Raw genomic sequence first — 13,472 nt, 5'->3', positions numbered from 1 at the left:
AATGATGTTATATATATGAATCTATACAGAACTAATAGGAAAAAAGGGCTAAAAGGAACACACAGTGATTTGTTACAATGATTATCTCAGAAAAACAATAAGGAAATGGGAGGAAGGAAAGTAAAAGGAGCAAAGGGCCCTTTTTTATTCTGTACACATCAGTATTGACTGAACTTTTTCACAGTGTGGTTGTATTCATGTGTAACATCTGTATAATTTTTAAAAATATTTTTTAAATGGCAAGAAAAACAAGAAATAGTTACAAATATGTGCAAGAATAAATCTGTATGGAGATTCAATATATGATGCTGGAACGACCGGGTTGCCAGGTGGGAAAAAAATTAACTTGGATTTATACCTAACTCGTTGCTCCAAAACTAATTCTAGATGGATTTAATATTTAATTTCAGAGTTGGTATAAGGTGAGGAAAAAAATGTGCCCTTAAAATCAAAGAAATATGGTGTATACTCCTGATTAGATTAAGTGAAAAAAGCAAGGTTTTGAACAGCATGCACTGTAGGTTACAAATGTGTACTTTAAAAAAGAAAAGACAAAGTATTTCACACAAATGCCTACTGCATACATATGCACAGCTCTCTAGAATGATACACTAATTTCCTCTAAAGGGGAACTGGGCGACTAGGAGACAAGGGTAGGAGGAAACTTTTAATTTTATATTCTTTGGGTTCTTTGAATTTTGTATCAGAAGGCTGCTTCACCTACTCAATATATAAACTTACAAATGCTTTTTTATTTTTTAATCTTCATTTTATTGAGATATATTCACATACCACGCAGTCATACAAAACAAATCGTACTTTCGATTGTTTACAGTACCATTACATAGTTGTACATTCATCACCTAAATCAATCCCTGACACCTTCATTAGCACACACACAAAAATAACAAGAATAATAATTAGAGTGAAAAAGAGCAATTGAAGTAAAAAAGAACACTGGGCACCTTTGTCTGTTTGTTTCCTTCCCCTATTTTTCTACTCATCCATCCATAAACTAGACAAAGTGGAGTGTGGTCCTTATGGCTTTCCCAATCCCATTGTCACCCCTCATAAGCCACATTTTTATACAACTGTCTTTGAGATTCATGGGTTCTGGGTTGTAGTTTGATAGTTTCAGGTATCCACCACTAGCTACCCCAATTCTTTAGAACCTAAAAAGGATTGTCTAAAGTGTGCGTAAGAGTGCCCACCAGAGTGACCTCTCGGCTCCTTTTGGAATCTCTCTGCCACTGAAGCTTATTTCATTTCCTTTCACATCCCCCTTTTGGTCAAGAAGATGTTCTCCATCCCACGATGCCAGGTCTACATTCCTCCCCGGGAGTCATATTCCACGTTGCCAGGGAGATTCACTCCCCTGGGTGTCTGATCCCACATAGAGGGGAGGGCAGTGATTTCACCTTTCAAGTTGGCTTAGCCAGAGAGAGAGGGCCACATCTGAGCAACAAAGAGCATTCGGGAGGAGGCTCTTAGGCACAGCCATAGGGAGGCCTAGCCTCTCCTTTGCAGCAACCGTCTTCCCGAGGGTAAAACCTATGGTAGAGGGCTCAACCCATCAAACCACCAGTCCCCTATGTCTGTGGTCATGTTAGCAACCATGGAGGTGGGGTTGGCGAATACCCCTGCATTCTCCACAGGCTCCTCAAGGGGGCACTACATCTTTTTTTTTCCTTGTTTTTCTTTTTTTTTTTTTTAACTTTCCCTTCTTTTTTAAATCAACTGTATGAAAAAAAAGTTAAAAAGAAAACAAACATACAATAAAAGAACATTTCAAAGAGACCATAACAAGGGAGTAAGAAAAAGACAACTAACCTAAGATAACTGCTTAAATTCCAACATGTTCCTACTTTACCCCAAGAAAGTTACCTAATATAGCAACATTTCTGTGAACTTGTTCCTACTATATCCATCAGAAATTAACAGACCATAGTCATTCCTGGGCATCCCCAGAACGTTAAATAGCTTATCTGTTCTTCTTGGATTATTGTTCCCCCTTCCTTAATTGCTCTCTATTGCTAGTTCCCCTACATTCTACATTATAAACCATTTGTTTTACATTTTTCAAAGTTCACATTAGTGGTAGCATATAATATTTCTCTTTTTGTGCCTGGCTTATTTCACTCAGCATTATGTCTTCAAGGTTCATCCATGTTGTCATATGTTTCACGAGATCGTTCCTTCTTACTGCCACGTAGTATTCCATCGTGTGTATATACCACATTTTATTTATCCACTCATCTGTTGAAGGATGTTTGGGTTGTTTCCATCTCTTGGCAATTGTGAATAATGCTGCTATGAACATTGGCGTGCAGATATCTGTTCGTGTCACTGCTTTCCGATCTTCCGGGTATATACCGAGAAGTGCAATCGCTGGATCGAATGGGAACTCTATATCTAGTTTTCTAAGGAACTGCCAGACTGACTTCCAGAGTGGCTGAACCATGATACAGTCCCACCAACAATGAATAAGAGTTCCAATTTCTCCACATCCCCTCCAGCATTTGTAGTTTCCTGTTTGTTTAATGGCAGCCATTCTAACCGGTGTTAGATGGTATCTCATTGTGCTCTTAATTTGCATCTCTCTAATAGCTAGTGAAGCTGAACATTTTTTCATGTGTTTCTTGGCCATTTGTATTTCCTCTTCAGAGAACTGTCTTTTCATATCTTTTGCCCATTTTATAATTGGGCTGTCTGTACTATTGTCATTCAGTTGTAGGATTTCTTTATATATGCAAGATATCAGTCTTTTGTCAGATACATGGTTTCCAAAAATTTTTTCCCATTGAGTTAGCTGCCTCTTCAACTTTTTGAGAAATTCCTTTGAGGTGCAGAAACTTCTAAGCTTGAGGAGTTCCCATTTATCTATTTTCTCTTTTGTTGCTTGTGCTTTGGGTGTAAAGTCTAGGAAGTGGCCGCCTAATACAAGGTCTTGAAGATGTTTTCCTACATTATCTTCTAGGAGTTTTATGGTACTTTCTTTTATATTGAGATCTTTGGTCCATTTTGAGTTAATTTTTGTGTAGGGGGGGAGATAGGGGTCCTCTTTCATTCTTTTGGATATGGATATCCAACTCTCCCAGCCCCATTTGTTGAAAAGACCATTATGACTCAGTTCAGTGACTTTGGGGGCCTTATCAAAGATCAGTCGGCCATAGATCTGAGGGTCTATCTCCGAATTCTCAATTCGATTCCATTGATCTATATGTCTATCTTTGTGCCAGTACCATGCTGTTTTGGCAACTGTGGCTTTATAATAAGCTTCAAAGTCAGGGAGTGTAAGTCCTCCCACTTCGTTTTTCTTTTTTAGAGTGTCTTTAGCAATTCGAGGCATCTTCCCTTTCCAAATAAATTTGATAACTAGCTTTTCCAAGTCTGCAAAGTAGGTTGTTGGAATTTTGATTGGGATTGCATTGAATCTGTAGATGAGTTTGGGTAGAATTGACATCTTAATGACATTTAGCCTTCCTAACCATTAACATGGAATATTTTTTCCATCGTTTAAGGTCCCCTTCTATTTCTTTTAGTAGAGTTACATGGTTTTCTTTGTATAGGTCTTTTACATCTTTGGTTAAGTTTATTCCTAGGTACTTGATTTTTTTAGTTGCTATTGAAAATGGTATCTTTTTCTTGAGTGTCTCTTCAGTTTGTTCATTTCTAGCATATAGAAACATTACTGACTTATGTGCATTAATCTTGTATCCCAGCTACTTTGCTAAATTTATTAGCTCTAGTAGCTGTATCGTTGATTTCTCAGGGTTTTCTAGATATAGATCATATCATCTGCAAACAATGACAGTTTTACTTCTTCTTTTCCAATTTGGATGCCTTTTATTTCTTTGTCTTGCCGGATTGCCCTGGCTAGGACTTCCAGCACAATGTTGAATAACAGTGGTGACAGCGGGCATCCTTGTCTTGTTCCTGATCTTAGAGGGAAGGCTTTCGGTCTCTCACCATTGAGTACTATGCTGGCTGTGGGTTTTTCATATATGCTCTTTATCATGTTGAGGAAGTTTCCTTCAATTCCTACCTTTTGAAGTGTTTTTATCAAAAAGGGATGTTGGATTTTGTCAAATGCTTTATCAGCATCTATTGAGATGATCAATTGATTTTTCCCTTTTGACTTGTTAATGGGTTGTAATACATTGATTGATTTTCTTATGTTGAACCGTCCTTGCATGCCTGGAATGAACCCCACTTGGTCATGGTGTATGATTTTTTTAATGTGTCTTTGGATTCGATTTGCAAGTATTTTGTTGAGGATTTTTGCATCTATATTCATTAGGGAGATTGGCCGGTAGTTTTCCTTTTTTGTAGCATCTTTGCCTGGTTTTGGTATTAGATTGATGTTAGCTTCATAAAATGAGTTAGGTAGTGTTCCATTTTCTTCAATGTTTTGAAAGAGTTTGAGTAAGATTGGTGTCAGTTCTTTCTGGAAAGTTTGGTAGAATTCCCCTGTGAAGCCATCTGGCCCTGGGCATTTATTTGTGGGAAGCTTTTTGATGACTGATTGGATCTCTTTGCTTGTGATGGGTTGGTTGAGGTCTTCTATTTCTTCTCTGGTCAGTCTAGGTTGTTCATATGTTTCCAGGAAATTGTCCATTTCCTGTACATTATCCAGTTTGTTGCCATACAGTTGTTCATAGTATCCTCTTATAATTTTTTTAATTTCTTCAGGATCTGCAGTTATGTCACCTTTTTCATTCATTATTTTGTTTATATGGGTCTTCTCTCTTTTTGATTTTGTCAGTCTAGCTAGGGGCTTGTCAATCTTGTTGATCTTCTCAAAGAACCAACTTTTGGTGATATTTATCCTCCCTGTTGTTTTTTTGTTCTCTATGTCATTTATTTCAGCTTTAATCCTTGTTATTTCTTTTCTTCTACTTGGTTTAGGATTGGTTTGCTGTTCATTTTCTAGCTTCTTCAGTTGATTCATTAGTTCTTTGATTTTGGCTCTTTCTTCCTTTTTAATATATGCGTTTAGTGCTATAAATTTCCCCCTTAGCACTGCTTTTGCTGCATCCCATAGGATTTGGTATGTTGTGTTCTCATTTTCATTTGGCTCTATATATTTAGCAATTTCTCTTGCTATTTCTTCTTGAACCCACTGATTGTTTAGGAGTGTGTTGTTTAACCTCCAGGTATTTGTGAATTTTCTAAATCTCTGATGGTTATTGACTTCTAATTGTATTCCATTGTGGTCAGAGAATGTGCTTTGAATAATTTCAATCTTTTTAAATTTATTGAGGCTTGTTTTATGTCCCAGCATATGATCTATTCTGGAGAAAGTTCCATGAGCACTAGAAAAGTATGTGTATCCTGGTGATTTGGGATGTAATGTCCTGTATATGTCTGTTAAATCTAATTCATTTATCAGATTGTTTAGGTTTTCAATTTCCTTATTGGTCTTCTGTCTGGTTGATCTATCTATAGGAGAGAGTGATGTGTTGAAGTCTCCCACAATTATTGTGGAAACATCAATTGCTTCCTTTAGTTTTGCCAGTGTTTCTCTCATGTATTTTGTGGCACCTTGATTGGGTGCATAGACAGTTACGATTGTTATTTCTTCTTGCTGAATTGCCCCTTTTATTAGTATGTAGTGGCCTTCTTTGTCTCTCAAAACATCCCTGCATTTGAAGTCTATTTTATCTGAGATTAATATTGCTACATCTGCTTTCTTTTGGCTGTGGCTTGCATGAAATATTTTTTTCCATCCTTTCACTTTCAGTTTCTTTGTGTCCCTGTGTCTAAGATGAGTCTCTTGTATGCAACATATTGATGGTTCATTTTTTTTGATCCATTATGCAAATCTATAGCCTTTAATTGGGGAGTTTAATCCATTTACATTCAACGTTATAACCATGAAGGCATTTCTTGAATCAGACATCTTATCCTTTGGTTTATGTTTGTCATATTTTTCCCCTCTGTCTATTAATATCCTTTATTGTACCCATACCAGATCTCTTTAGTACTGAACCTTTCTCCAAGTCTCTCTGTCCTTTCTTTGTTTCTCTGTCTGTAGGGCTCCCTTTAGTATCTCCAGTAGGGCAGGTCTCTTGTTAGCAAATTCTCTCAGCATTTATTTGTCTGTGAAAAATTTAAGCTCTCCCTCAAATTTGAAGGAGAGCTTTGCTGGATAAAGTATTCTTGGCTGGAAATTTTTCTCACTCAGAATTTTAAATATATCGTGCCACTGCCTTCTTGCCTCCATGGTGGCTGCTGAGTAGTCACTACTTAGTCTTATGCTGTTTCCTTTGTATGTGGTGAGTTGCTTTTCTCTTGCTGCTTTCAGAACTTGCTCCTTCTCTTCTGTGTTTGACAGTGTCATCAGTATATGTCTCGGATTGGGTTTATTTGGATTTATTCTATTTGGAGTTCGCTGAGCATTTATGATTTGTGTATTTATGTTGTTTAGAAGATTTGGGAAGTTTTCCCCAACAATTTCTTTGAATACTCTTCCTAGACCTTTACCTTTTTCTTCCCCTTCTGGGACACCAATGAGTCTTATATTCGGACGTTTCATATTATCTATCATATCCCTGAGGTCCATTTCGATTTTTTCAATTTTTTTCCCCATTCTTTCTTTTATGCTTTCATTTTCCATTCTGTCATCTTCCAGGTCACTGATTCATTGTTCAACTTCCTCTAGTCTTGTACTATGAGTGTCCAGAATCTTTTTAATTTGGTCAACAGTTTCTTTAATTTCCATAAGATCATCCATTTTTTTTATTTAGTCTTGCAATGTCTTCTTTATGCTCTTCTAGGGTCTTCTTGATTTCCTTTGTATCCCGTACTATGGTCTCATTGTTCATCTTTAGTTCTTTGAGTAGCTGCTGTAGGTGCTGTGTCTCTTCTGATCTTTTGATTTGGGTGCTTGGGCTTGGGTTATCCATATCATCTGTTTTTTTCATGTGCTTTATAATTTTCTGTTGTTTTTGGCCTCGTGGCATTTGCTGAACTTGATAGGGTTCTTTTAGGATTTGTAGACCAATTGAAGTCCTTATCTCTAATTTATCAGATCTACAGCTTCGTGGAGTACACTTTCTCTAACTAACCAGCAGGTGGCGTCCACGAGTCACCTGTTCTCCACAAGCCAGTTCTCCCCTGCTTAGCCTTTTTGGTGAGTGGGGGAGTGAGTCTTGTGGGGTCCAATTGGTGTACCAAGCTTGCGTGTATAGTTGGTGTTGCCTGCCCTGTATATGGGGCGTGTTTCTGGGCAGTCAGGGAGGTGGGGTGGCCCTAGCAATCAAATCTCCCTGGTGATCCTAGAGTTTTAAAGCTGCTGCAATAGTCTAATCCTTCAGTTCAGTCCTGCCACAGTTTGTGTCTGCCACTGACCCACAAGTCCTTGGTATTGGCATATGGCTCCTGAGACTTGCAAGTGGGCCCCTCTTCCAGGCTGTGCACCCCGGGTCCTCTGTTGAGGGATGACTGTGCTATGTCACAGGTGCGTGCCGTCCCCCCAGGGCAGTTCTGGGCTGCTGGGCTATGTAGGGAGGCTCCCAGTCTGCTGAAATGATGGCTGAATGGGGCTTTGTTAATTCACCACAAATGCTTTTTTAAAGCTATAGTACCATCACAAAACATGCCAGCTAGGTCTTTAGGGCCAAACCTTTAATCTTTCCTATTTGTTATTATGCATGAGAAATTATATAAACCAGCAAATTTTAGAGTTGGAACCCAAGAGATTAATAAGTCAAACCCCTTCATTCTGTTAAAAACAAGAAATGTAGTGAAAGCTTCTCTTAACTCTAATTACTAGAAAGTGGAATTTAACATAAGGCAGGACTTGCTTGTATCTTTCCCAGGAATAATTAGTTATTTCAAAAGATATAAGGCTTGTCCCATTTGTAAGGCTGTCTCACAACAAACTCTAAATAATAACAGAAATATTTTGAGTTTAAAGTAATCTGGTTTAAAATATTTCTTCAATTAAATAACTAATTTAAGCATTACATCAGTAAAAGTAATTATAAATTTAATTATGCATACAGCTGATACAATATATTACAAGATATGATCCTACAGAAAAAAGTAGGTTTCAAAAAGTACATATACAGAGGACTGTAGGAAGATGGCAGAGTAGGAGCTTCAGGAATCAGTCCAGCTACTGAAACAACTACTGAAGTGGCAGGAACTGTCTGACAACCACCTTGAAACTCTGGGCTCTAGTGGAACACTGTGCAGCCTCCAAGGAGGAGCAGGACAAAGAGGCTGGTAAATTGTGAGAAATAGTGGTGAGTCCCACCCTGTGTGCAACAGCTACACTCCCCTTCCCCAGCCTCATCCCAGCAGCAGTGGGGACTGGAGCTCCTGCTCCTGACTCAGCTTACTGGTGCCAAGGCGGGACATAAAGTGTTAGTCCTCCAAACTCCAGGGATGTGTATCTGATCCCAAGTCTCTACCTGTGATCAGCTATTTCAGATTACTGACAGCCAGCTCTGAGGCACCCATTGTTCAAAGCCCCTGGGGAAAGGCAGCAGAGGAATCTAGAAGACAGTAACCTTCCGCAAAAGTACAGAAAACAGTAAAAGAGCTGCATTCGCTGGGTGAGTGCTGAAGTGAGAAAACACAGCTTCAAAAGCCATAGATCTCGGTTCCCTTGCTGAGCCCCACCCCCTCCACAACACAGTGGAATCACCTTGTGCTCCCATTGTGGTCACTGGCCCTGTTCCTGAGGGAGCAGAGGGGCCCGTGTGCATCCTGGGGTGCACATATGTCAGTGCCAATCTATCAGGTAGAAGTCTGAGAGACTGAGTCAGGGAATAATTCTTGGGCTGGCCCTCCCAGAGTTCACCTATAGAGCAGGAATGCCCCTTGCAGACAGCTGGGACAGCATGAGAACCAGTTAAGTTGCGAAAGATTAGGGCAAAGTCCTACCTGTATTAGAAACCCAGGTGGGGGAGGAGGTCTATTCCAAAAGTTTCCTTAAATTCCTGTGCACTGTAAGGGGTAAGACCCGGCCTGCAGTGAGCACAGGCCCAGAAAGCTCCATGCAGGCTCAAATAAGGCACTTCCCATTTGCCTCACGCTGTTATGCTTGATAGGAGGGCTAAGTTCTGAAGGAGACAACCAGACAAAGCAGAGCCAGTTTTGAAAGAGAGTTAAAGGTGCTTTTTTCCCTTGGTTTGTTTGATCTGACTGGTGTCTGGCATGCAAGAAAATATCTGTCAAATCACCAGCTGGATACAAACTTAAGGGACAGCCCAGGGAATAAATCCAAGAGTTAACACTTTAAAATATTAAAAGGTACAGTGTGCCGCAAAAGATTGCAAGGCAAACAAAGAAACAGGAAATGATGGCCCATCCCACAAGATGAAAATCCAGAAACCATCAATGAAGAGGATCAGTCTTTGGACTTACTTGGCACAGACTTCAAAGTAATGATCCTCAATATGGTCAAGGATATAAAGGAAAACATGGAAAAAGAAATAAATGCTATCAGGAAAATAAGGAATGAATAATATGGGAGTCTCTCCAAGGAAATAATGAAATTGAAGAAAACAATAACTGAAATGAAAAATTCCCTAGATGCACAGTTTCAACAGCTGATTGGAATTAGCAGAGTAAAGAATCAGTGAACTTAAAGACAAGACAACTGAAATGATTCAGGCTGAGGAGCAGAAAAATAAAAGAATAAAAAAGAGTGAACAGAACCCAAGAGACCGGAGGGACACCACCAAACATACCATTATGGGAGTCCCAGAAGAAAAAGAAAGAGAGAAAAGGGCAGAAGGAATAGTCAAAGAAATAATGGCAAGGGTGGAGTTAAAAGAGGCAGAGAGACAAAAGAAGAAGTCAAGTGAAGGAGATGATTCCCTAAAGGGCTTAGCTTTCCTCGGGAATGAGGAGGAGGCAGGACCCAGCTTTAGTGACTGCTCTCCTTCAGAGAATTCAGACCCAAGGGACTGGGGGAATAAACATAAGCAGCTCAAGCTTGGCTTCTGACTCATCCTTGTTCCATGGCAGGAACTGTGTCTGCTGAGAATTAAAGGATATGCACATCTTTACGACAGTGGGGAGCTGCAGGCTGAGAAGCAAACATACTGAGCAGGATAGGAAAATAACAAAGTATAGGCCTCATTGGAAAGCCTGACAGTCTGTTGGGTTTCATCCTCAGGGATACATGATACAAATTACACCCTCCTTCTAAGACCTGGGACCATCTAGTCTGGGAAATTCTGATTTGGATAATCAAGGAAATCTGATGCCTAGACAACAAAAATTATGACTCACATAGGAAAAACAAAGATATGGCACAGTCAAAGGAACAAACTCACACTTCAAATGAGAAACAGGAGTTGAAACACCTAATTAAAGATGCTCAAACAAATATGGTAAATCAACTCAACAACCAAATCAAGAAACTGAGGTAAGATATGGCAAAAGAAATGAAGGATACAAAGAAGACATTGGGCAAACATAAGGAAGAACTTGAAAGTTTGAAAAAACAATTGGCAGAACTTGTGGGAATGAAAGACACAATAGAAGAAAAACACAATGGAGATGTACAAAAGCAGATTTGAAGAGGCAGAGAAAAGGATTCATGAGCTAGAGGACAGAGCATCTGAAATCCTACACACAAAGAACAAATAGGGAAAAGAATGGAAACTTATGAGCAGCATCTCAGGGAACTAAATAACAACATGAAGCACATTATTATATGTGTCATGGCTGTCCCAGAAGGGGAAGAGAAGGGGAAAAGGGCAGAAACAATAATGGAGGAAATAATCACTGAAAATTTCCCATCTCTTACAAGAGACATAAAATTGCAGATGCCAGAAGTACAGCCTACCCCAAATAGAATGGATCCCAACAGACATGGTCCAAGATGCTTACTGATCGCATTGTCCAATGTCAAAGACAAAGAGACAATTCTGAAAGCAGCAAGAGAAAAGTGATTCATGACATACAAGGGAAGCTTGATAAGACCATGTACAGATTTCTCTGCAGAAACCATGGAGGCAAGAAGGCAGTGATATTACACACTTAAGATACTGAAGGAGAAAAACTGCCAACCAATAATTCTATATCTGGCAAAGTCATCCTTCAAAAATCAGGGAGAAAAAGATGGGGCAAATGTCAGCCTAGTGAGCTGTGGAATCGAGTTACTTCTCTAGGCCAGCTGGCAAATATCCAGGGACTGTATGGAACAGCCACTTCAGGGACTTCAGTGACAGGTTATACATTATACAACAATGTGGAATGAGTGGAATGGGTGGAATGGCTGAGATTGCAGCAAAAACTGTTCAGTTTCACTGGCCATGGCACTGGAACCCCCACCCCCAATACGGCAAACTGTCATGGAGCTAGTTCCCTAAAGGGAGAAAGAAATTTGTGCTGGGAGCAAGGAGGAGGGCTCAACCCAGCCCCAATTGCAGAATTAACAAATCCAGATGACTGAATAAAAGTTCCAAGCCCAGATAAAACAGGAGTGGGCATCAACGGAGCCAGGAGGAATCTGTCTGTCACAGACGAGGTGGGGCGGACACCAGCACCACCAGCACCACCACGACCACCACCACCACCACCAGAGACTTTTGGAGTCAGAGGTCTTCAGAATCCTGGAAAAGGGCTGGGCTCCAAGAAAAGGCAGAACATAGACATGGTTAGCAAATCGGGCTCTGGCTTCCAAACCTGGGGAGCTGGGGTCTGGCCATGAAAAGGATTTTTTATGCTTTTTTTGCTCCTCTTCAGCACTGTCCTGAGCAAGGGAAGAGTTAAGAATTAAAGTTTCTCCTGGTGTCTGAAGTGAATTTCTTGTAGACTTAATAAATGGGTCTTGTTTTTTAATCCATTCTGCCAGTCTATGTCTTTTTATTGAGAAGCTTAATCCATTATCATTTAATATTATTACTGTAAGGGCAGTCATTGCTTATTTTCTGATTTTCTTGATTAGTTTATTGTGGAGTTTGTTTTCCCTCTTTTACCCACGGTTTTCTTGTTCATTGGTTTTGTTCTCTATCTGTTCCTTGGTGTGCAGCTCAACCCGGGCAGAGGGCGCGGGTTCTGTGAGGAGACGCGGGGATCCTAAATCCGGGTGGGATTTCCCAGCGGGGAGTAGAGACTGCCTCAGCAGAGGCCCGGGCCCAGCAGCTGCTGGCAGGAAGGCTGGGGGAGAGTGGGCAGAGCTTCCGCCGCCAACCCCGCCCCCGGGGCGCGGGTGTGCCTGCAGACTCGTGAAAGGCCCCGGCAGCTTAGGAGCCTCCAAACCTTTCTTGAGTAGGCTGAGCATCCCGTGAGGCTCCACCACCCCAGCCCCGCTCTAGCCCTCGCCCGCCCTCCCCGCACCGGCTCCCCACCTCCGGGCGCCAACCCGCACCACCCCCTCTAGGCTCTGCAGCCACTTAGGTTTTGGACCTAGGCTCTCTTGCACTCGCGAAATCAATGGGAGCACCAGGGCCAGGGGAAGTGTTTCCCGGGCATTTCCAAGCTTGGCGAAATGGTCCAGGCCCCTAGAGTCACAGGCGCTTGTAGCTCCCTCAACTGGGCTGTCACTTCCGGGTTTGGTGGGGAGTGCCCTTAGAGTGCGCCTTACCGATCACCGCGGCAGGGGAGCCACCCCTCTGCCAACCTCGGGCTCTACTGTCTCCCTGATCCCCTGGATCAGTCCAAGTCCACCTAGTCGCCTAGCAGGCGCGTGGGAAGCACTGATTCAGCCCACAACGCTCTCGCAGACAGGAGATCAGCGCCCATGGTAGACGTTCACCCAGTAGGGTCTCTCCCAGTCCAAAGCAATGAAGTCTAGGGATGCGGACAGATATGGGGCCGGCCCAAGGCTTCCGAGGGCGGTCTCTGATCCGGTGTCCTGCCGGTGCGCAAGGAAAGAGCGCTGTAGCTGGGAGAGGCCCTGGCAAGAGGGGAGCTGGTGACAGGGCTGGAGGCTTTTGGGGAAGGCACTACCCTACCAAGCAGATTCACCGAAGTTGTCGATTTATGTTTTTAGTCCTTGCATTTTTGGAGAAGAGAATATTTTCATTGCATGCATTCATTATTTTCAGGAAAGGATACGTTATTACACAAATTTGGAAAAACTGGTCGACTGGGCAGATGACATACTCAGGAAAAGACCACATAGCTGCACATTTAGAAGCCAGAGGAGAATTTGTCTTCTATTTCCATCCTATTACACGACGCAGCAAGAGTTTGGTTAATTTACTTATGTTTATTATGAACTTTTATTTGTTACCAAAATCTAAGCAAGCAGACCCACTTGAGTGAACACAGTCTTACCAGACAGTGGTCTGAATAACAATGAACTCTTCCGTAAATAACCAAGCTAAATACTGGCCATTTCAAACACAGTGCAACAGAGAATTTCAATAAAATGTAGAGGCACGAGGCTGGGAAAAGCAAGTCTAAGTACTAAATTCTATTTACTTTTGTGAAACCATGAAACATGGACTTCCATTTTTCACTTCTCTTTGATTGGATTTTAGTGCAATATTTTCCGGGAA

At 41.2% G+C, this 13,472-nt stretch overlaps 1 protein-coding gene across 1 annotated transcript in view; it reads right to left on the bottom strand.

Moving 5' to 3' along the window:
- Window positions 1-12,250, bottom strand: part of LOC119530643 — a 46,856-nt gene extending 34,606 nt beyond the window's left edge. The window contains exon 1 of the mRNA XM_037831533.1: window positions 12,005-12,250. Within this exon, the coding sequence (XP_037687461.1) occupies window positions 12,005-12,250 (246 nt within the window). The remainder of the gene's footprint in view (window positions 1-12,004) is intronic.
- Window positions 12,251-13,472: the final 1,222 nt, after the last annotated feature.

Source organism: Choloepus didactylus, chromosome 3 (assembly GCF_015220235.1).
Source record: "Choloepus didactylus isolate mChoDid1 chromosome 3, mChoDid1.pri, whole genome shotgun sequence".
Taxonomy (NCBI): Eukaryota; Metazoa; Chordata; class Mammalia; order Pilosa; family Megalonychidae; genus Choloepus; species Choloepus didactylus.
Note: the sequence above shows the minus strand (reverse complement) of the source record. Positions and strands in the feature narration are given on the sequence as shown.